This window comes from Passer domesticus, chromosome 2 (assembly GCF_036417665.1).
Source record: "Passer domesticus isolate bPasDom1 chromosome 2, bPasDom1.hap1, whole genome shotgun sequence".
In the NCBI taxonomy this organism is placed as follows: Eukaryota; Metazoa; Chordata; class Aves; order Passeriformes; family Passeridae; genus Passer; species Passer domesticus.
The window spans coordinates 42,074,795-42,098,703 of NC_087475.1; the positions used below are offsets into that span (position 1 = coordinate 42,074,795).

Below are 23,909 nucleotides of genomic sequence, written 5' to 3' on the forward strand. Positions count from 1 at the left end.
TCAGAACCGGTTTTCTTTTCACTGCCTTGGCAGCAGTAGCCAGTGAAATCTCACAACTCTTTCCGTAGGTGGGAGAAGGATTTAGCCTTTGTGTTTTCCTGAAAGGGCTGCCTCATTCTGATTCTCATGCTAGGAGAAAGATAACTTTAGCCTCTGTCTGAAAGGAGACCTGTGACTTGTTTATGGATGCATCCTAGGCTAATACTGATGTTTCAAGAAAAGGAACACTGGGTATCGACCTCAGGAGTCAGCTGAAGTCTGCAGATCTTACCCTGCCTGTCCTGGAGCAAACAGAGGCTATCTCATCCAGCAGGCAGAAATTATTTGAATGGCTTTGAGGTTATTTGCCTCATACCTGCTTTTCACCTGTGGTCTTCTGAGGCCAAAGACTTGTTTCAATGGAGCAGATTCCTTGTGTCAAACCAGGCAGAAGTTCTGCTGCTGGTTGGAGCAGTTGGTATTTGGGACCTTTTGTTTGGATCTTTTGTGGGGAAGTTGTGGTAGTGATTGGGGCCTTATGCTATTTAACCATAAGGTCTAAGCAACAGACTTGTCTGACAAGTACTTTCTGTTTCTAATTGTACCTATAACATACATTTTAGGAGTTAACAGCTCACATAAACAAATCTTCAGTACTCGCTCCAAGAGTTTAAAAAGGGCTGTTAGGCATCAAAGGTGCTACTCTAATGATAGAGACTTAATTTTTGAATGAGTCATGAAAACACTGTGCTAACATGCTAAGTAGTGAAGGAACAACACTATATAATCCCATTTGTTACTTGCAGTTGTGCCATGGAGCCTGGGAAAAAGGTTTTTACAACAGTGCTATCTTTGAAGAAACTCTCTGAGCCTCCTCTCTAGGGTTCTGCCTGCCCATCCACCCTCTCTAAAACTAGCCAACAACCTTCTTGCAAGCCAGTGTAGACAAAGCTTAATTAGAGCATGCCCAAGCAAGAAATGCAGAGCAAGTTGATGACTATTCATAACCACTGTTGTGGTTGTGAATAAATAAAAACCCTCACTGTAAACCACCCCAGTTCTGAAATCTCACATGTAGGTCTTCCAGAAAATAAATACACGCTTCGCCTAGCACACCACACGTTCTTTTAAGAACTGTGTTGGTGAAGAAGGTGAGTGAATAAGTATCAGAAACTAAGCAGCAGTTAAGAACTTTCACAGGCAATTGAAAGCTGCCTTGAGTGCAAGAGTGGTTTTTCCAAAACAGATCCCTAACTTCTTAGATGTTGATGGTGTTAACCAGTTGAGAAAGTACTTGTAGGAAAGGCCTTAGAGCCAAAATCCATGTCTCCTGGAAACAAAATATCACAGATTCAGCAGAGAGACAAACTAAATGGAAGACTGCAAGTTCCCTAACTCCATTGTACGTCATTCCTTTTCTCTCCATCTCATGGACAACTTGGTCACTTTTGTGCTTTATGCCATACAACCCTTGCTCTGTGGAGCACAACTGAAACTGTTTGGAGTTCCCTGATGTGTTTCAGGCTGAAGGATCCAGGTGCATAAAAATCTAGTCTTACTGTTCCCTGACAGTTGATCTATTTGATCTAACAAAATACAGCATTTTTCAACAAATCTACAGTACTGCTATTATAATTTATCTTCAAAGTGTTCTCATAAAATACTGAGCTTTTAAGAATCTTTCCACTAAGGAAACTGAGCTGTTAGGCATTATTTTGCTTTTTTGAACCTACACACTGTATCAGTGTACTTCTGTGTATATTTCCAAAAATGAGTAATGTACAGTAGTAATCCATTGTTTTCCCATTTTTACACTGCAGTGATTGTCTTTAAATTACTAACCTTTAATACTTGTCAAGATGTCAGTTGAACAGCAGCTACTTTTCTCCTCAAGTAAATGTTACAAAAAATGTCTTTAGTGTGCATTACAATTTTATTTACAGCTTTAATAGTTGGGTTAAGTTCTGTTTTTTCCCTTCATATTTAAAGGAATGCTGTTTTTCCTTTAGTATAAGGAAACACTGTGAGAAAACAATTCCCTTAGGCCAGGAAGGGTTGTTATGCTGTCTGACTGGATACCTGGGAGTAAGGTGTTATGGGCATAAAGAGATTTAGGAAGTGGGAAGTGCTTTCCCATTTGCAAGATAGGGGTTGACTTAATTCTTAGATAGAACTGCAGTGAAATGTGTGGATGTTGAATGATTCAAGAGGGGAAAAGAAGGGGATGAAAGAATTATTATGTAAAGAAATTGCTCTTTTTGGTCTGCTGGTCAGTTTACTAATAATTTGTATTTAACTAGGTGGTTGAATCCCTTATTTATTATTGGCCATAAACGGAAGCTTGAAGAAGATGATATGTATAAAGTGATGCCAGAAGATTCCTCAGAGAAGCTTGGAGAGGAATTGCAGTGGTAAGGAGAAAAATTGTAGAATACTTTGGGTTGGAAGGCATAATTGTTCTCTTTTGTTGTATTAATGCTGGAGAAGGTGAAAGTCTTATTTCTAGTCTAAAATTAAAAGTTGTTATTGTACAGTTTAACAAGGTTAAAATTGCTGTGTATAAAAGTGGAGAAAAAAGTTTTCTATTTTATTTCTTTTTGTTTCTTTGTTTGTTTAGGGTGCAAACTGAATTAAGCAACCCTTTAAATATATGTGTATATATGTATGTTGAAAATCTGCCCCTTACTGGTAGAATGGGCAAGATGCCTTGGACAGCTAAAAGCATGTATCTAGAAAGTGTTTTTATTTGGTTTTAAGTACTTTTTAATGGACTGTGTACTGGTTTGTAGTGCTGTGTACTCAGGGGGATCTGTATTTTAGTAGGAAAATATCTTCAAATAATTACTATTTATATAAATTATCGTGAACCTCCCAACAGAGAGGATTTTTGTCTTCAAATAATCTATTGCTAAATATAGTTAGAGGAGAAAATGCCTCCTAGTGAAAGGTGGCTTCTGTATTAAGAAAGTGTGGCCTTGCTGTTTCTTGCCATTACACCGAAGGCAGAGCAGATGGATTTTCCTGATAGTTTGGTGGGGATGAGAGACTCCTAAAGAAGCAAAAAGAATCCAGAAATGAAAGGTTGTGACCAGGTCTGACATCATCCTGCTCTGGATAAGTTAACTGAGGAAAGAGGGTCGGTGATAAGCTCATAAGAGTTGCAGCTTTTGATGTCTTTGCAGCTGGAGAGCTTTGCCAAATTCCATGGTTGTGTCTTCAGACATTCAGGGACTTGGCTGTAGGGAAGATGGATTTTTTTCCATGATTTTTTATAGTAAAAGCGCACACTTGCATGAGTCAGGAAATGGTAGAAGAAAAGAAAAAAAGAGTGGTTTTTAATTCTTCAGTGTGCTTGACCAAGAAGCAGAGAATGTAATTCATAAATGGCTGCCTACAGAAGTAGTCTTTTCTCTTGAGCCAAGAAACCCCACAGAACCTACATAGTTTCTGTTTTCAAAGCATGTAGACAATAACTCTGTAATTCTTGTAACAAAAAAGAGGGTAAAATAAAAAAAAAGTGTTCTTATCTGTATGCTTTGAACTTTTGTGCTTTGTTGCAAAATAATTGTTTTTCATGCCTTAGACTCGTTTCACCCCTCAAACTATCAAGGTCAGAGGTTTGGCAGAGAACACTTAGCCTTCAGAAGAAAGGTGGGGGGGGGTTCCTCTCTGACAGAAGTGTGCTTTAAGAATCCTGCTTAAGTTGTGGTATTTTCTTGCTAGAATCATGCTTGTTATTACTGTCTGTTTTTTATGTGGGCAGATTGTGTCCTGCTTGTGGGCAGACGTGGTGGTGGAAAGGTCTTTGCCACTCTGCTGACGAATCCTCGCCTTCAGAGAGTTGTGCGGAGTGCTGGGTGACAAAATCCTCAGTAAAACATGTGGTAGGGAAAAGACAGGGCCAGACATGAGAAAGGGTTGGACATCACAAGCTCTCTGGGCAAGCACAGGGCATATGGATAGATAAAGACACTGTGCTCCCTCAGTGTAGTCCATGCTCAGGAGATCATAGGATAGGAGGCTCTTAATTAGGGTGAGTGGTGACTGTCTGAGCTGAGAGGAGAAGAAATAAAGGAAGAGTTCCTCATCAGCAGATATGTCAAGGGTGATAATAGTCAACAGTGGTGAATTGTTTGTGATTAACCAAGGGCAAATAGGCCTATAGTACTAAGTACCAAGTGTTTATGTGAATGAGAAGACATGATTAACTCCTTTTGTTTTATTAGATTTTATTGAGGTGATCAGGGCAATCTGGCTGCTAGTCTGAAAGTGTTTTATTCTAAGTAATTGCATTGTGATTTTTCTTCTGTTCTCCAACATATTTGCACTTTGTTTGTCAGGTACTGGGATAAAGAGGTGCAAAAAGCAAAAAAGAGAGGAAAAACGCCACATTTAACAAAAGCCATTATTCTGTGTTACTGGAAATCCTATTTAGTTTTTGGAATTTTCACAATGATTGAGGTAAGTGGAGTAAAATGTCACAGAACCTACTTCTTGGCTAACAGCAATGTGAAACTTGTCCACTTACACTGCATGACATGTACTTGTGACTTCATCCTGGACTGCTCAGAGAATCTGGCAATGTTCTCAGAAAAGTGAAACAGAACTATAGCCCTGCAGAGACTGAGAAACTGAGTCATAACTGCAGGATTATGGAAGTGGAACAGAGAGCTCATTTCAGTGCATTATTTTTGAGACGTTGCGAACCACTGACTGGCTTTGTAAGGCTTATCTGTATTTTATGTATCTGAGTGGCGTGCCCAATAGAAAGAGGTTCTTTTGCTCTCTGTAAGTGGCTCTAAAGGACACATGGCATTTTAAAAAACAGAAGTGTAATACATACTCATGCAATTTTTATACCATCAAAGAGTTTTTTTGTAATTGAGAGAGTTCTTCTTGAAGTTCCAGCTAAATTTTAATGTGGAACATGTTTCTTTTGGATTATGTGTTGATAAAAATTGGCTTAAAGACAGAATAATAATGGATATGGTTTGCAGCAGTAGTTTGCTCTTGTTTGCCTGTTTACAGATTTGGTTAGCACGGGGTGATAGGAAATTACTAATACTTTCCCCCTTCTTTCTCTTTCAGGAAACCCTCAAAATAGTTCAACCAATTTTTTTGGGAAAAATTATTAATTATTTTGAAGATAAGGTAGCTTTGAATCTTGCCTATTACTACGCAGGTGCTCTGTCTGTGTGCACACTTATTCTGGCCATCATGCACCACTTATACTTCTATCATGTGCAGCGGGCTGGCATGAAGCTGAGGGTGGCGATGTGTCACATGATTTATCGGAAGGTAAGCAAACCTGGTCACAGCTGTATTTTGTATTTGACAGCTGTTCTGTTTAAATGTTTAAAAATGCAGTTTAAAAATGCAGTTATTTATTATGCTCATGATTGCAATTCCATTCAAGTTACTCATTACTAGAGACCTAATGTGTCAGGCCTTAGATGTGTGCATGTGGCTTTGCTTTCTCTTTGGGGCTTATGTGTCTGAATGACAGCTTCAGGCCTGCTTGGTGAAGGTGGTGAGTTAAATAGCCTTAAAGTGATAGAAGAGCTTCTTTTTTTGCCTCCTGCTGCTGTTGGAGAGGAGTCCCCCACCACTGCTCTTGGAAGTGTTGTGTGCTGGAGCTGTAAGAGGTGTCAGCATAGAGCAGGAGAGGGACAGAGCTCCCAGGGAATGCTGACAGCTACTCAGCCTTGCAGCTTGATCCCAGGGGAGGACGTGGTGCTTGGATGTCACCAGCTGCTGCAGCACTCTGTCTTCTGGGAATTGCTTCACTGTCCAGGTTTCCCCCCACTCCTCTTATGGTTAATGGTGGGATTTATTTTTGTTTTATCCCATCAGTGATGTAGAACTAGCAGGCTGTCTCCTTTGCAGATCAGAAGCTGCTCCCCTCCCTTGGGGCATCCATCAGGTTCCCTTGGAAGCAGCAGTTCTGTGGAACTGCTGCTTCCCCCTCCAGGCAGGCAGGGATGCTTGGCATCTTCACCTTTATCCCTCCTGTTTGAGGGGGAAGAGAGAGAGGAGCAGACACAGCTCAGAATCAAGTGGAATCCTAAAGGCAGGGAGTTAGTTTTTTATTACCATTTGCTGTTTTTTTTGTGGGAGTACTGCAGCCCTCCACTAAAACCACTGAAATGTGAGAAGGGATGTGTGTTCAGGCAGCTGTGGTTTCTTTGCTGCCTCTGTGTCCTGATCAAGAAACAGCTGTCCTGAACTACAGATGGAGTTAAGGCTGCTGTCAGAGGGAAGGTGGAGCAAGGGAAGTTGAGTTTTACCTACTGGAGGGAGCTGAGCAACATCCAGGACAAAATGCTGTTTCCCAGTTGAAAATGTCTGCTTCACTCTTCTGAAGTTGTTGGCAATACCCAAACTGTGAGCCTGTCTGCTTCCAAGCAGGAAATTTTGCTGAGAATGCTGGAAGGGAAAATGCCCCATTTTTCTATCTTTGGTGCTGCTGGAATAGTGACCTGCAATTTCAGACCTCAGCAAAGAAGTTTAATTGAAGAATCAGGACTGCACAGTTTCTTTGGAATGTAAAAAAAATCCACATTATTTTAACCATTAAACATATGTTCCATCAACTTAGCATGAACACTTGTACTACTGGTGTAGGTCATGTGAAGTTTTTGGACAAAGCAGTAAAGTGAGGAGAGTAAAAATGTTCCCATTTTAAGTGGTGATTACTTTTCATACACACATTTATTCTCTTCCTCTTTTGATACCTTGCAAAGGATCCTCTGGGAACTTGGCTCTAACATGGCACAATGCTTTCTTGTACATAGACATCTCTCTAAGGTATTAATTTACCAAACTGATTATCGAAACAGAATTTGTGGAAAACATATATAGTGATGGTGTTTGTTGCTGAGTTGATGCTGGCTCAGAAGCTTGGAAAATAAATATTTGTAATATGCACCTTTATTTCTAGAGATAGGATTAAATGGAAAATTAATCAGCCCTCATTTTTACTTCTGAGGGTGAAGTTTGAGGTAACAGCAGAACATCGACAAACGTTTCTTATAATTTTTCTTCATTATGTGCTGCTTATAAATAGGTCATATTTTCTTTTTAACCTCATATAGGCTTTTGAAAGAAACTTGGGTATTTATTTACCAGCGCTTTAGCAGAGTTTGTTGATTGCTGTAGAAAAGAAAATCTTGGATTTGTAAGGATAAATAGATTGGATAAGAGAGCATTCTTAATAGACAACTTCACATATTCGTAATTCTTAAGTTTTTGACCCTTTTTCATTTCTTGGAAAGTTCAGATCTAATTTGCAAAATCCCTGTATTCAAACACTTAAGAAGTTTGTTACCAGTGAGAAGTATTAGTGATGCACGTAGAATACTCCTAACAAAAATGAAAGTGAAATCTGTCACATGATGACTCGGAATCTTACGTTTTGAAATCAAAGGCTACTTTTGGGAAACCGCTTTTTGTTGGTTTTATTATTGTAAGACTTAGCTTTTAGAAGTTCTTTGAGGTCAGTGTACTGACTTTAACTGGGATGGACTTAGTTTTCCTCAGCTCATATGGGGCTATGTATCAGATGTAGTAAAAAGAGGAAGGTACCAAAACAGGACTTTTTGGTAAAAAATTGGTTATGAAAGTAAAACTGCTACTTTGCAGTAAAGACAGAGCCATTCAGCCAGGAAAATGCAAGGCTTATTTGACTTAAAAAGAAAATAAAAAATCAAAACCAAGGACTCAAGGAAATACTGAAATGGCATTGCCACTGATGGTGGGAATGGCGGCCTCTTCCCCGAGAAGACAGCTCAGTCACAGAGGAGCACCCTCCTTTTGGCTCAGATGCTTATATGGTTCCACCTGAGACTGTCTTGGTCAAAATGAGCTGGCCTCATAGAATCATATTAAAACTGGTTTTGCTGCTTGTGTAGAAGTAGCCAGGAAGAAGTCAGGAAGGTGATTGTGTGGCAGGTCCGAGACAGACCCAGGCCATGGGCCACTAGCAAGACACCAGTGTGGTCTTGTGATGGTTCAGGTGAACCTCAGGTAGCAAATAAATTGTACAAGAGGTACTGTAAACATCCTGATGGGAAACTTCCCCAAACGTGCATCATGTAAACTCCTATTGCTATGATCTGTGGATTTCTAACATCTTTTCTCAGAACTTAGCAACCTTAATGTGTGGTGGAGAGCAAACATGATAGCAGCAGGCGGCTACCTGGGGCATTTCAGGTGGATGAGAGACAGGTGGCTTAAGACAGGGAATGAAGCAATAATTTTCTCAAACAACTAAATCTGATCTTTCATATACCTAGTATCCTAGATTTACTTTTTGGAATGTCAGAGGAATTTCATAGTGGACTTTTAAAAGTTTCTGCCTTTCAATGTTTCTGCTGGTTTCAATGAAGTTAGGGTTGGGATTCTCTCTGTGATTAACAATGTCTTTCTAACACAAGAGGTGCAAGAAATGTAAGGAGCCTTGTTTGAAATTATGCTTTGAATAGTGCTTTTATGGCTGATGTTCTTCTACTCGTTTCAAAATACTGGAACAGTATTTTTGAAACAATCAGCACTTTTCAGGTTTGATTTGGTTTGACTGGTCAAAAAGCAACCTGAATAATGTTTGGAGAGGGAGAAGTATATGTGAGCTGCCTAAAAATGTGAAGTGTTTTTTCAGGAGTGAACTATTTCTGTACAGAAAAACATGGAACGTGCTTTGTATATTTTTTTTAACTTGTGCTGCAAACCTGTGTTTTCTCTTTAGCAGGTGTAGGAGGAAGCAGAGTGTGTTCTTGGTATTTTAGAGCAATTTCAGTTTGGACCTTCGCAGTAAGGTTCAGACTGCAAATTTCCAATGGGGTTTTTGGGGTGCGGGGTGGGGATATTTTATAAACATATTCTATTTTCTACTGACTAACTTTTTTATTAACATGTAAAAACACTTGATATTTACTCTTGGTTTTTTTTCATAGCATGTGCTAAACTTCATTTTACATAATTCAGAAATGTTACGATTTTTCTAGAGTTAGTGATTTGTAAAGGGACACTCTGATTTCCAAAGATAACTTGAGGGGTTTTTGCCTTCTGTCTGATAACACGTTCAAAACAGAATTGTTTCAAGTGGCCAAACACTGTTCTGACTTTAATCTGGCCTTCAGGTGGAGTTTTCTGTTCCTGTTTTGTACAGACGCTCATAGTGAGGGGGAGAACAATGCACATGGAAAGTTACAGCTCTTTTGCTTAGTGACTTGCTGTATTGGTATTTTCCTATTTTTAATCACTTCAGACATGAAGAGAGGGTGTTTTTATTCTCACAGTCCTTCCCTTGACCTTTTTTTTTTAAATACTTTTTTCTTTGAGACTTTGTTTAGGATATTTCGTCTAATCCTCATTTTATCTAAGGCCCCAGTGCTCTCAGGCAAAAGCAGAGATGTAGCTTCAGCTTTAGCCCTGGTACTGTATTCTTGTATTTTGTGTGTATAGGTGTACTGTGCTCTATAAGCTGTGATAATTTGAACTGTTCTGACTTTTTTAGGCACTTCGTCTCAGTAATGTAGCCATGGCGAAAACTACCACTGGTCAAATAGTAAACCTGCTGTCAAACGATGTGAACAAGTTTGATCAAGTAAGGAGTATTTTACAGATCTTTCCAAGGGGCTGAAGAAATTGTGGGGTTGGAGTTAAGAAAGTTTTGTTTAAAACTGGTGATTAAATGTTTCTAATGAACATTTCTTCTAGTTGTTTCTTAAACTTGGAATATTTTGTGTTGGAAGGGACCTTAAAGACCATCTTGTTTCAGCTCCCTGCCATGGGCAGGGGCGTCTTCTACTAGCAGGTTTCTCATAGCCCCATCCAACCTGGCCTTGCCACAGGCAGAAGTACTTCCTAAATGTTACTAGGGGTTTAATTTGTCAGCTAAGAGCAAAAGTTAATTTTTGATTCTTAACTGTTTAGGTCACAATTTTCTTGCACTTCTTGTGGGCTGGACCACTTCAAGCTATAGCAGTAACAGTACTTCTCTGGATGGAAATAGGCCCATCGTGTCTGGCAGGAATGGCAGTTCTGATTATTCTTCTTCCTGTGCAGACCTGCATTGGGAGGCTTTTTTCTTCCCTCAGGTAAGGCTGCATGTTTTGGGTTGTAGCTATTTTCTGTGCTGGGTTTTAAAATGTGCATATTGGGTGGAGGCAGAGTATCAGCATGTGTCTGGTGATATTTTTTGCAGTGTCTCTTGTCTTTGCTAAAGTTTTTTAGAGCTGCTAATGTGAGATACCTGAATTCCAGATTATGGATTTGAAGTGGTCTGTCTTCCAAACATGCTGAAAATATCTGCTGTTTATTAGCTATCCAGTGCATTAAAATAGTCTGACTATTCTGTAGCTGCCTTGCTGTAGATTGTGGCATAGAATTGTGAAACTTGAGCTTTGCCTTCCTGCAGTAATTCTTGGGGAGTGGTTACTCCAAAAAGGATGTAGTCAGCCCTTCCCTGTGTGACTTGCTGGGGTGACACATGTGTTGCAGCAGAAGGCTCTGGAAGTTTCTTGTTCAAAGATCTTGCTCACTCTGCTCCATGACAAAGATGCAGGGAGAAAAAAGGGGAAGGAACTGAGAGAGAAGGGAAGAAAAATTTATCATGGTGGTTTTGATGCCAGCTATGAGGTTTCCAGCTGCAAGGTTCTAGGCTGTGGAGATAAGAGTTTGGAGTAATTTTCCATTGTCAGACAAATTTAATTTGTTTTTCTGTAACTATCCTAAAAAACCCCAGCAAGACTTGCCTCTGTTGGGATTGTTGTGGCAAGTTCTTGCATCCAGGTTTTCTGTTTCTTGTGTAATTAGCCATGCTTGACTTAATTATGACTTTATAAAAGGCTTTTACATCTAATTGGAAATATTTTTGTGTTCCTTTACTCTGTACACATATGCTTAGGAGTGTTAGGCATTTTTCTTGGCATCTTTTTGTTGAATGGGTTCCTTTAAGCTCTTTGGATAAGTAAAATTTCTGGAAGTGAACTACTAGGTTTTTTTTCAAGTTGTATTTCAAGACAGATTTTCTAGACATACTGAGCCTGGCATTGCCAGTGCATGGCCATGCAATGTATGAAGAGAGAGATGAGAATTAAAAAATGAAAACAACTTGTAGACCTCTTCATTTGTAACCAGTGTGATAGTCTTCAGTCATTACATTCATGTGCTTTTTCTCAAATAATGTTCAAGGGCTATTTCTCAAATAATGATCCATTCAGAGTTCTCTGTCAGATTCTAAGGGCTTTTCTTTACATGATAAAGTCTGTTTGTGGAACACTTACCATATGTTCTTAGATGTCCATTTTCACTGCATGTGCAGTATGCATGCAGAAGTATCTGGCTACTTCATTACTGTTTTTTATTAGTTCTAAGTTTTTGAGGCTTGAGTCAAGAATTAAAATACCTAGTGCTTAGCTAGTGCTTTATCCGTGGTGGCAGGCTTGCATATCCCCATTTTACAGATGGGAAACTGAGGCTCAAAGAGATTAATGGACTTTTCCAGGGTCAGACAATAGGGTGACAAAAATCTCTTTCTTGAAGGTATGTATTTTAAAAATTAATCAGTGGCAATGTAACAGCGTTTTGGAGTTTTTTACCCATTCAGTAACAGCCATTTGTTTGGATGCAGTGCAAGGAAAAGAATTTGTTGACCAGGAAAGCTTCTGCTTGTCTCCATGTGCACAGATCTTTTTCTTTGTGTACAGAAACGTGCAATGAGCAGAAGGAGTTAATGGTAAAACTGGAATAGATTTTAGCTCTGAGTGAGCTGATGAGTGTGTTCACATGGCATTTGCTGGGAATCTGCATGGATTTAAGGAAGGCAGCCTATGAAGAAGTAATTTAAGGATTAAAGCTTTTGCTAAAATCCAAGCATGCTCCGTGTGGCAGTTAATTTGTGCTATTATTCAGACTTGTTCTTGTGACTCAGTCTGTAAACACGCATGCACACCAGTTCATGGGGCAGCCACTGGCCTCAGTGCTCTGGGAGTTTGCAGATATGGATTTGGTATCCTGTGGAATGGTATCCACTGCACTCTGCAGGATTGCTTTTACTTGCACAAGTACGAAAAGTTTTGCAAAATACACATGACCTATCTATTATTTGAGAAACAGTTCAATTATTGGACTGAAGACTATTTTATATGTATTTTATTCACAAGAGCTGGATGCTTTCACTGCTTAGTGATGCAACTGTAGTATTGTTATTTAAAATCCTTTTTCTTGAAGATAAAAACTGTGTCTAACTGCTGTGTCAGACATAATTAAAACCCACCAAATATGCGTTTTGAAAGCAAAAAGGAATTTTGTAGCTAGCTTCATTTAGAATGGTTTTTAGTATCATCGAGGGGTCTTCTCAGACAAAAATTTTCAAGTCCTTTCTTACTGCACTTCCTTATTGACATGCTATGTGAGCACGTATTGGACTGGTCTGTTTGTACTCTGAACTTAATAGTTTTGAAACCAGGGACATGCCTTTCTCTGCAGTAACTTAGCATCAATGCAGTGGATTGCATTATACAATGCATTATACATTATAGAAGCATTATACAACATCACTGAACCTGTGGCTTCTGGCATCTATGTACAAAACATGCTTATTGCAAAGTAGGGGAGTGTAACTTGAATAAGTTTTAAAAAGACCACTCCCCCAACCTCATGAGCATTTTAAAGCAATTTGAAACAGGATGGTTACTGTGATGACATTTCAGCAGGAAAACTGAAAAATTGGTTAATGAGAACTACAGCCTTTTTTGAGTCACACCATTAAAAAAAATAAACCTGTTAATTTTATTATTTATTCTATCATCTTCAACTTTCTATTATATGGAAACCAAGCCTGGAAGTTAAGTGACTTTCAGGATTGTAGGTGAGAGTTGCTTGCTGCTGCAGAGCCATGAGTAACACATGCTCATTTTGTCTTTTCCAGTGGTAGTGTGTGTATGGAGAAGAAATTATGACCTATTCCATTCTTTAAGCAATTGTTTTTCTGTTACTGTTTATTTTTGAAAAAGGGAAAGGATGAAGTAGCAAAGATAATTTCATTCCATGTCAATGTGTGGTTGGTTTAGGCTAAGTTATTTTCCTCAGTGTTATTAAGAATCCATGATTGCACTAGGGCTAAGTTGCTAAATGCCTTTTGTTAATTCCCTTGTATAAATATTTTTTAATACCCTGCTTCAGCCATCCTAACATTTGTGGAATGCTGGTGCCGAGAAGTTTTTTTAAATGACGAGTAGGTGCTTGAAATTCTTCAACTTGCGTTCTTTAATTATGGTGATTTCTTCCAGTGTATCAGAGAAATCTTTCAGGGGACAGATTAAGCTGAGAAAGCCCAGTCACGCCTTCTAAAAAGATTTGAATTTTTTAATGATCTCTGAGTCTTAACTTGCATTGTTATATGCAAAAACAAGTAATTTAGCAGGTAAAGGTAAGTTTTATCAAAATAAGGTCTACCATAACTCTCCCCGTGCAAAGTGTTTGTCTACATGAATGAATTCAAAATTATAACAGGCTCTGTTATCATGATTTATGCAAATATTATGTGGCTTCTAACTTGCAATGCTTTTTTCCTAATTAAAACTGTGACTTTATTATTTAATTGTATATATATTTCATTTTTTCCATCAGTGCAAACATAGTGTGGGACTAATATATATATATTTAAATTAGTGTTAATTACAATTAATGCTTAAATAATAATTTTTCTTTTTTAAGAAATCATATCTAGATTATCTAATGAATTATGGTTCATGTACTAAGTAATCTCTGCTTCAACTACAGTTAATCCTAAAAAGTCACAAATTAGGCCAATTTCTTTAGCAACATCAGAAGAACTTTATGACAAGGGTAGTTATTTTGGCATTTTGAAATATTTTTGAAGTAATTTTCTGATTTTTGTTTAGTTGTAAATGCAATAAACAGCAGATATGTTGTTTAAGGAGTACTGCATGTTTGCACAAACTGACATATAGTTCTGAACATTGAATCGGCTCTCAGTTCTCTGAGAAGCAGGAATACAAACATACCAAGTGTGTCTGCTGTGTGTCAGCTTTAAGATGCTGCTCTTCAGGAAAACCCTTTAATGCAATTACAGTTTTGTGAATCGTCTTTACAAATAAAAGCAAAAACTTCATACATATGTTATGTGCTCATAAATTGTCTTCTTTAGGGAATCTGAGGATTTTTCCTTTGTCCTATTTTCAGAAGCAAGACAGCTGCCTTAACAGATGTCAGGATTAGGACCATGAATGAAGTGATAAGCGGTATGAAGATAATAAAGATGTACGCTTGGGAAAAATCATTTGCAGAACTTGTGAATGGTTTAAGAAGGTAATCCTGGAAAGATACAGCTTGATGTATGATCAGTGTCATTTTCAATTTTTTACATGTGAATAAGTGCTTTATTTCGTGCTTTAAAATGCAGTTTGCGTGCACTTTTGAGCTTTTTTTGAGAAGATTTTATATAGCAAGAGTGGGAGGAATGAAGATACATTCTAAGGGAATAAAAAATTTAAAAATCCTCCAAACTTGAATAATTCAGGCTTTTTTATGCTTCCTCTAACAGTTGTGTTCAAAATGAGCAACTAATGAGCTGTAGCAGTTGTAATGCAGCAATTTCACCCTCCTTTTGTGCATTTTATTACTCAATCCACCTAGGAAGGTAGAAGGGAGAAAGATAGCAGATCAGAAATTCCATCGTTATTCATCTGGCAAGGCCAGCTGAGTTTGGTATCCTAAGACATTTCATTTCAGAGATTCTTTGACATCAGACTAAAACATACTAATACATTTGGTTTTCAGTCAGTATTTGCCCTTTTACTTGATACTGTAACAGCATTCAGTACTAAAATTTAGCTGTAGGAGTTTGGGTGCATATTTCTTATAAACTGATTTTCATGTCATGTACCCCTCCAGCATATGAGTAGAATGTTGGTATCCTGCTGCAGATTATCTGACTTTTTTGTTTTAAATGTTTAATTTTGGAAATCCTTTTCTGGAAAGGAATTTTTTCCTTTGCATCCATGTGCAGGCTTGCAGACTTGCAAATGTTCCCTGAGATGTTCCTTCCCATGCACATAATTGTTTCCTCTGTTGGATTATGGGATCCTGTGCTGATTAATTTGTTCATGACTGATGGGAAGCTTTACTGTCTTGCATGGAGCCAGAGAGAATATTTCTTTATTGAAAGCTTCCTCAGTGGGTTGTATTCACATCACTACATTTTAGATTTCCAAGTGAAACACCTCATTAGGATTAGAGGCTTCCTTTTTAATGTTGGAAAGAAATAAGATCTTCCAGAACACACCTTGAACCCTATTTCCTTTCCTGAGCTGTGCTGAGGAAAACTGTAATTAAAACTCTTAAATTTAGCCAAATGCTTTATTGTCCAGTATTTCCACATGGGCCCTTGACAGTGGCTAAGATGCCATCTGAACTCCTCCATTGCTCTTTTTTCTTGTGTCTGTCTGTGTTAGTTTCCTTTTATGTAAGTTTGTGCCTCAAGACAGTGTAATATATTATATGCAGCCTGCAGGTAGGCTGTAATTTATCTGGTATTTAGGGAGAGTAGCACAAAAAACTTGCCGATCATCCACAGATAATGAGAGGATTATTAAGGATTATTGAAGGGTGGGAAAAGAGTTTCATCCAGGGTTGTAGAAGTAATTGAATTAGACCCAATTCAAATAGTTTACATACAAATGTTCCTTCTCTGTACTCTGGAGGAGATTAGAGATGGTGAACCCTTAAGCTGAAAAAAGAAGTCTTTGAAACCCTTTGAAAGTCTGTCAGTTCAGCCAATTTGGCAATTATAGTGGGAAAGTTGCTTAACTAGTTTTCCAGTAGTGCATCCTGCATCCTTATCTTCATTAAGTGGTTACTTAATTTACTTCAAATTGTATAATCACAACTTGAGTTTCTAATCTTAATGTATAGTTCCAAGTGGAAGGTGATCAAAATTATTAAGATTTCCCTAAGAATTGCCAGAATATGTGGAAAGAGAAATTAGGAATTGTTTTGAGATTTTATATTTTATGGTATTAAGTAGACAAAAAGTGGAATATATGGGGAACGAGTAAGTTGTTGTGGCTATCTTGATTAAAAAAATGATTATATTAATAAAGAGGTAAGCCTGATAGCATCCACATTGTAGTAGATGATAGTGCAGTAGCATTTTGAGGATTGGACTTGTTGAGTCATCTAGAAGTGGAAACTGCAATTAAATTAAATGGAAATTGAGAACAAACACATCAGCAGCTTTTCAGTTGCTGGAGGGAGACTTATGTGTCTGTGCAATACTTCAATCACTGTTTAGCTTGGGCAGTGACTGTCAGAACAGTTGGCCTCACAGGTCAGTGTTTTCTTAATTTATGAACCAGAATTCCTAGAGCAAAAGAAGACAAGATCAGGGTCCAAACTGGGAAGGATTTAGACTAAGATGAAAGGAAATACTCTGAATCCTGTGATATAGCTTGAGGAGCAGCAGCTGAATAATGGCAGATACTTGGGCCATGGGCAAACTCTTGATCTTCTGGCAATTGCCCTGTGTTTTTTGACCGCAGAGTATATGTTGGTCTTGTCATGAGTTTTGTGACTGAATTCCAGTGGATTTTGGTATTGGAAGGATAAGGAGTTTGTGGGTGCTTGGCCTTTATACATGTTTTTTTTTTTTTCCTCTTTGCTATTGCATGCAGCCTGAAAATATTTGAAGCAGATTAGAATCTGAATTAAAATATTAGTTTGACTAGAGAAGAAAAAAATAGTATGTTAGTTTTCTGATTCTGAAAAATAATTGTTTACTATAGCTATTATGGTATTAAATATAATTAATTTCTTCTCTGAATTTCCAAGCCTCTTAAATAATGGTTGGGGGATTTTTTGTTTGTTTTGGGTTAGTTTTTTGTGGTTTTTTTTGTTTGTTTGTGGTTTTGGTTTTGTTTTGTTATTTATCATACAACGTTTTCTTCACAGTTGTTTGCATATGAGTTGGGGTGGTGCAAGGAGAGGAGAAAGGTTATGAAAGTAGAATCCTGAGAGGGGATTTCCCTCATCCTGTTGTTGAGGGTAGCAGTAATGGGAGAGATCGATCTGATTTGTTTGTATTTTGCATTTTTAGGAAGGAGATTGCCATGGTTCTGAAAAGCTCTTACCTTCGAGGGCTGAACTTGGCCTCATTCTTTGTGGCAAGCAAAATAACAGTGTTCATGACTTTCATGGCATATGTGCTACTTGGCAACGTCATCTCTGCGAGCAGGGTGTTTGTGGCAGTGTCCCTCTACGGAGCAGTGAGACTCACAGTGACCCTGTTCTTCCCTTCAGCCGTGGAGAGAGTGTCCGAGTCGTTGATCAGCATCCGACGGATCAAGGTGGCCTTAGTGACGGGGAGGCGGTCTGCATTCCTTCTCCTACTCTGTCTTTGCTCCTTCTCTTACTCTACCTTTGTCTCTTTCTCTACATTTGTCACTGATAAATGCAGCCTTATTATGGTTTTGCAGTTTGGGATTTGTAATGAAATAACTTGTTTTGGAAATGGAACGTGCTGCTGCGTAGGAAGGATGTTGAGACGCTTGAGTGCATCCAGAGGAGGGCAACTAGGTTGGTGAGGAGCATGTAACACAAACCATGTGAGGAATGACTGAGGGAGCTGGCGGTGTTTAGCCTGGAGAAAAAGAGATTCAGGGGTGACCTCATCACTCTCTGCAGCTCCCTGAAAGGTGGCTGTAGTCAGGTGGGGGTTGGTCTTTTTCACCAGGCAGCAGCTGACAGAACCAGAGGACACAGTCTCAAGCTGCATCAAGGGAAATGTAGGCTGGATATTAGGAAAAAGTTTTTTACAGAAAGGGTGATAAAGTTCTGGAATGGCCTGCCCGGGGAGGTGGTGGAGTCACCATCCCTGGATGTGTTTAAAAATAGACTGGATGTGGCACTTGGTGCCATGGTTTAGTTGAGGTGTTGGGGCTTGGGTTGGACTCGATGCTCTTGGAGGTCTCTTCCAAATTAGGGATCCTGTGAATTCTGTATGCAGGTACAAAAAACATGACATGTGCTGTAGGGTGGGCTGAGATGTAGGAGAAAAGTGTGCGTGGCAAAGAGGTGTTGTAGACATTGCTGTAGTAAGAGGACATGTGTACAGATATGCAGGCATGCTGGGATTGGGGTTTGAAGAGCAAAGCAGGCAGATGGGAGCTACAGGATTCATATGCACACTGCATTACCCTGTCATCTGTGGAGGACAGGTGTGAACCCTAGCTTCTCTCTTGTGGCTGCTTTCAGTGCTGGAGTGAAGACTCAAATTCAGTAATAAGGAGCATTGGCAGTGCTGATGCTGGTCTAACAGAGCCAGCATCATGTTCTGATGCTCTTGGGTGTTAACAGGAGTGTGTTGTACACCATGGACTGCTGTGTTAAAATGCTTGGCTTCTCACTGCGCTCCGTAACAATGCCCACCAGCTGGAGTCTGAGCAGTACCTCTGTGCCTGGAAAAGCCTAGCAGCAATCTCCCTGCCCTCCCATGGCTCCTAACATCCTCCTTCTGCTTCCTCTTAGTTACTGCTTTCTGCAAGTCTTCAGCAGCTGTCTCACATCTGCAAACTCTTAGCTGAGTACTTGTTAACTAGTCTTGGCTTCTACGATCAAGATGTTCCTTCTCTTCCCAAAATATTATCTGCTGCTGCCTGTTTAAGGTCTTTAGACTCCGTGAGTCAAAGGATAAAATATTTTTTTTTTAGGTTTTGTTGCAAAACTGTGGCAGCTGTTAACCTTAAAAGTTTTCTGTGGAAATAGCCACTTATCTCTTTCTAAATGTCTTTGGGCTATTTATAATCTAGCATCAGGCAAGGTGTGGTAGAAGTGTGGCTATGGTACAAAGTGCACACTTAATGCAAATTGAAGGAAAAGTTTGCTGAGTGGGATGTAATGTAGAATAGAAGTGCAGTAGTGAAAGTGAAGCGAGCCAGCTTTGCACATGTAAGCAAGTTTCTTTTTTTGTTCATGTCCTGGACTTTAAAATGAGGAAACGTACAGAGAGTGTCTTCTATTGGCCACTTGAAGAATGCTTAATAGAGGCAGTGGACAGTTGCTTACTGTATCCTCATTATTCTTCCAATGAAACAACATAAGCTTTTGCCAGTAGTGGAATGAGAAGGTGTTGCAGTGAGGGTTTCACCTTTTCTGCATGGAAAGAGGGAATTAATTTTAAAAGTTGTTAGTAATTCAAGAAAAAGACAGGACAGGTTCTTAAGGTCCATTTCTTTCTGGAATTCTTTATTGAGCAGGTGATTGTTAGAGTCCTCTCCTATTAAGTCTGCACTTTTGGAGGTTCTTTGAGAGGGAGAGCAAGCTAGTTACAGGTACACTGTTGTAGTTGTGCATTGCCTTGGAAAAGCAATTCTTTGATCGGTTTGTGGTTGTTTTTTCCAACCCATTATTAATGTTGTGTATGCTGCCTTCAAAAAATGTGTTTGGGTTCCTTTCCTATTCTCAGTCTCACTTTGGGCAATATCTTCTGCTTTTATTTTATTGCAGAACTTTCTGATGCTTGATGAGGTCTCACACTTCAAGCCACAACTGCATGGCAGTAATGAAAATATCATTCTTCATGTTCAAGATTTGACTTGCTCTTGGGATAAGGTAAGTTTACTTGCATATTAAGTGCATTGGTGCTGTTGGCATTTGAAGTCTAAAATGCAGTTTGTGTATGTATGGTGTGCTGATACTTTGTATTCCATCCTTTGTGTTTGACAGTCCTTTCAGTATGTTGAGCTAACTCTGTGGAATAGTACTGAAGACACTATCAAGTGCCTTCAATAGCATCTTAAAAGCAGCTATTTCTCAATACTATACTAAATGAAAAACTTTGCATTTCTCAGGGAAAATCTCTTTTTATTAAGCAGCACTGTATTGTGGCTGAGGTACTTAAATTGGAATTGAGGACAGACAGCACAGCAAGGTCAGCCTTATCATGAGGGTTTTTTTTCTGTGAACTGAATGCTTGATCAGTCCATTAGTCTAGAACCAGTACAATATTATACTTCTCACAACAGCTTTGAAAGCTTTAGAGACGAGTCAGCACATATTTGTTCCTCTGTATTTTGAGGCTGTTCAGCTGCGCATTTTTTCTGCTTAAAATGCACCAAACTCACCAAAATGGCTAGAAAAAGGGACAATAAATATGTGATAAATTTATTATATATCTCTTCTATGTAGTAAAGGCAAGGGTTGACTGTTTCTGTTTTAAAACTTTAATTGCGATCTTAAGCAGCAGTTTGTGAGGAATTGTTGGTGCTATTGCAGCCTGGCAGTATCCTCACACAAAACAGACTTCAGTCTCCATGACAAGTGCTGGAAGCTCTAAAGATGACTTTTGCATCTATATGTAATGCAAATAAGACATTGCATATTTCCCTTTCTAAGCCCTGTTCCTCTACCTGTGCTGTGTCCCAAGGAAGATCAGGTGTGAAAACATATGTGGGAATCTACCTACTTGTAGCTACGTAGCTGCAAAAGAAAATTGCTATTTTATTCTGCTTTACTTTCTCAGACTTCTCTGTGGCATCAGTATTTCTGAGGCATTGACCAAGCTTTCAAAAATTAATAGATATGAAAGAGTTGATTGTGAATACATTCTAATGCAAAATGCAGTGTATTGCTTAATCTTTGTTTTCTTCTCAAACTGACTTCGGTACCACCATTAACAATTTACAGGAAATGGTTGCATAAAGTGCCCATAAAACACTTTTTTTCATTAGTTGTTTATATTGCATAAAGCAGGGTAGCATGACTGGAATTACTGGTTTCCTTTCAATTAAAACCAAAACCCAAACCAAGCCATCCACAAAACTGTTAATGTAACTTCCATTTTGATAGTTAATTGCAGTTTACATGGGAGAAGAACATTTCTCTCAGAACTGTTAAGATCTGCTTAGAAAGTTTCTACTATATACTCTTAAAATTATGAAAAATAATTGTATAGACTTGCTCACTGACAAAAAGTGCCAAGTTCTCATAGAAACAAGTTGTGAAAGGAGTAATATAAATATATATCCTTTGTTAATCAGTAGGCTTAGCTTGCTACCCTGACAAAGTTTCTCGAGACACTTTGGATGTCTGTGCAGACACTCTACAGCAGGATGATATTTTTTTTTTTTTTATTTTTTAGAGATTGTGTGCCAAAAGCAATACTAGAAACACTAACCAAGAAGCAACCCATGAATCCGAAATCACTTGATGTTAAAAAAGGGATTATTAGCTACACTTCTAGGAAAACATCCTAATACGGTGTATTACAGTTTCTCAAAAGATAAACAAAACCAAGTAATTCCTGGTCATACTCTTGTTTTACTTAGGCAAGTATTATCTGAGTACCAGCATGGGATTCTTCAGTACAGCTTTTTACTGATGCTGCTTGAATTTACAGAACAGTCTGCCTGCTCAACTGAGCAACTTCAGATTTAAAATCTCAGCATTTGAGCAGAGGCCAAATTTATCCCTTGTAATTTTAGTCCTTACATGAGAAGCCTAAGTAGTATGGTACTTTTATGCAATATATGATCTCTGTGTTTCCTTAGGTGGGCAGAACTATTTCATTTTCTTGTATGTAGGATGTGTAAGGTCTGCCCAAGCTCACCTAAGGAGTTGCTCCCCTGAAGGGGTCATTCCTGTGTCCTCTTGTCCTTGCATTTTCTGTCTGTTGCCTCCCTTATGCTGGTTGTTAATGCTGGTTTGTATGACCTTGTGGTGAAGCAGCTTGGAGGGATAAAGCAATAGAGAATGAATCACTTTTAATGAGATCAGTTTTCTGATAGCTGAGTCCCATAAACAACGCCTGCAAGGTTAGGCAGAAGGAGGAAAGTTAGGGGCACAGGAGAGCTGGGACGTTTCTGATAATGAACTGTCAGGTGCACTTAGCTGCAGTATTAGTCCGTGCTCTAATTTAAGTGCCTCAGTTTAATGCCTAAAAATAGGTGTGGTGAATTCAGGACAAATTGTCTTTAATTATAAGGAATGCTATTTTTGAAAAATATCATGTTTCTTAGGTGTGTGTGGCTGTGCTGTTTGCTTGAATTACTACTTTTGTGTAGGCTCTATGATAACTTCCAGTACTACTTTAATGTATAGTATGGCAGTAATAGTTTAGAAACTTTTAAAAAATCTTTCTGTAATGTTTTTTGCCTCTTACATTATATTTTTTGAAGTTTTTGATGTGGGCGGAAATGTCTTTGTACTTCTGTAAATACAGAAGCACAACCTCAAGAGGTCTGAAGAAGGGCCTGTGTGTCTGAAAGCTTATTTATTTTTTCTATGTAGACATTGATTTAGGAAGAGATATTTTCTATTCCTACAAACTCTGTGTTAAAAAAAGAAAATCTTTGGCAGTCATGAATTTGTAGAGTTCTCCTGACCTTAGCACTTGGGCGAGCCCCTGAGCTGTGTACTCTGGGCAGAAGAATCAGCTGCGAGGTCAGGTGCTGCTTGTGGGGGCGGTGGGGCTGTGCAGAGGAAAAGAAAAAAATCCCGTTGGTGCCACCTTGTGGAAATGTACAGTGGCAGCAAAAGTGGTTCAGCAGAGCTGCACAAGGAGCCCGAGTTCAGCTTCTGGCAGCCTGAGCACTTCTGCGAGCCCTACAGTGTGTCCCAGAGCTCTGGCAGCAGGGCTGCCTGCCAGGGCTTTCTCCTGGCACATGTGTGCTATCCCAGCCATCATAGATGTGGACGGATACTGGATTTCTGTTTTTTCCTAAATAATTGCAAATGAATTGCAGGCTTCCTCCTTCGCAATCCCTGAATGTTTTTTTCTTGTGTCATCTTTTGTGTGGAGTTATGATGGTGGCCTTTTCAGCCCCTTGAACTTCAAAAGGTGACTGGAAATGTTAAGGTATTCTTAACCTTGCTCTTCTGTTTTTGGAGATTAAGGCTGGGTTTTTGTTTAGTCCTTTAATCAAAGTACTTTTGGGGTTTTTTTTAATGCATATATTTTACTGTTTGCATTTTAGTGTCAGTCATGCCTAGTGTGGGCAAAGATGCCAGTGAAGGCAGATTATGTTACAAAGCCGTTTTGCTTTAATGAGAGGGACCTGCACCAGGTCCTTAGAAATTGCTGTTTAGCATAGCTGTTAAAGACCTGAGCATCCTTTCTTTCCACAAGTAGGCATTTTTGAAACCTTGATAGGAGAGGTGCAACATATATTGGGAAATGAGCTCATCCATATCGTAAAGGATAGGCATACTAGAAAGTATGTATATTAAACAGACACTCCTAGGGTAGTACAAATGAATATCCAGTATGCAAGATGGTTGTGTAAAATCAAATGGCATTTATATGGTTTTACTTCGGATAGAGCCTGGACTAGAGCAAACACAGCCCTGGCTTTCCTGAGGCTCTGAGAGCCTCAGCTCTCCATTTGTCTGTGTGCTCAGTTGCTGAGTGTGTTGTGCTGGGGCTGGGAGTGCCGGTGTGGTGGCCAGCACAGAGCTCGTGTTCCTGAGGCTGCCACCCACGTATGTGGGCTGTGTGGAAGCCCTGCTTCTGCTGCCTTTGGCCTCTTTATTCCTCGAATGCTGTTTTAGCTGTGTTGCATGTTCATGGTGAAGGATGAGAGTCTTTCAAAAGTGTTTGTGAATTGCTGAAGAGTCAAAAATCATATGCCTGAAAATATGGTGGGCATATGGACCAGTAGTTTATAATGATGTATGCACATTGTTTTCTGTTTCTAAATACTAATTTTGATGTTTGATATTTCATTACTGAGAAATCCTGACTTTTTCTCAAATCCCCAGAGTTTAGAAACTCCAACACTTCAACAGATTTCATGTACTGTCAGACGAGGGGAGTTACTGGCTGTGATTGGTCCTGTAGGAGCTGGAAAAGTAAGTCTTAATATTTACACCATTTCATGAGGCTTTTGAGTCTATCAAATGTGAAAACTAGA

General features: G+C 39.0%; 1 protein-coding gene across 2 annotated transcripts in view; it reads left to right on the top strand.

Moving 5' to 3' along the window:
- The window catches only part of ABCC4 (ATP binding cassette subfamily C member 4 (PEL blood group)), a 140,557-nt gene that overhangs the window by 10,892 nt on the left and 105,756 nt on the right, over window positions 1-23,909 (top strand). For both annotated transcript variants that reach the window (XM_064408441.1, XM_064408440.1), the window contains exons 2-10: window positions 2,280-2,390; window positions 4,320-4,440; window positions 5,068-5,277; window positions 9,494-9,583; window positions 9,913-10,076; window positions 14,188-14,313; window positions 17,099-17,348; window positions 19,507-19,611; window positions 23,758-23,847. In XM_064408441.1, the coding sequence (XP_064264511.1) occupies window positions 2,280-2,390; window positions 4,320-4,440; window positions 5,068-5,277; window positions 9,494-9,583; window positions 9,913-10,076; window positions 14,188-14,313; window positions 17,099-17,348; window positions 19,507-19,611; window positions 23,758-23,847 (1,267 nt within the window). The remainder of the gene's footprint in view (window positions 1-2,279; window positions 2,391-4,319; window positions 4,441-5,067; window positions 5,278-9,493; window positions 9,584-9,912; window positions 10,077-14,187; window positions 14,314-17,098; window positions 17,349-19,506; window positions 19,612-23,757; window positions 23,848-23,909) is intronic.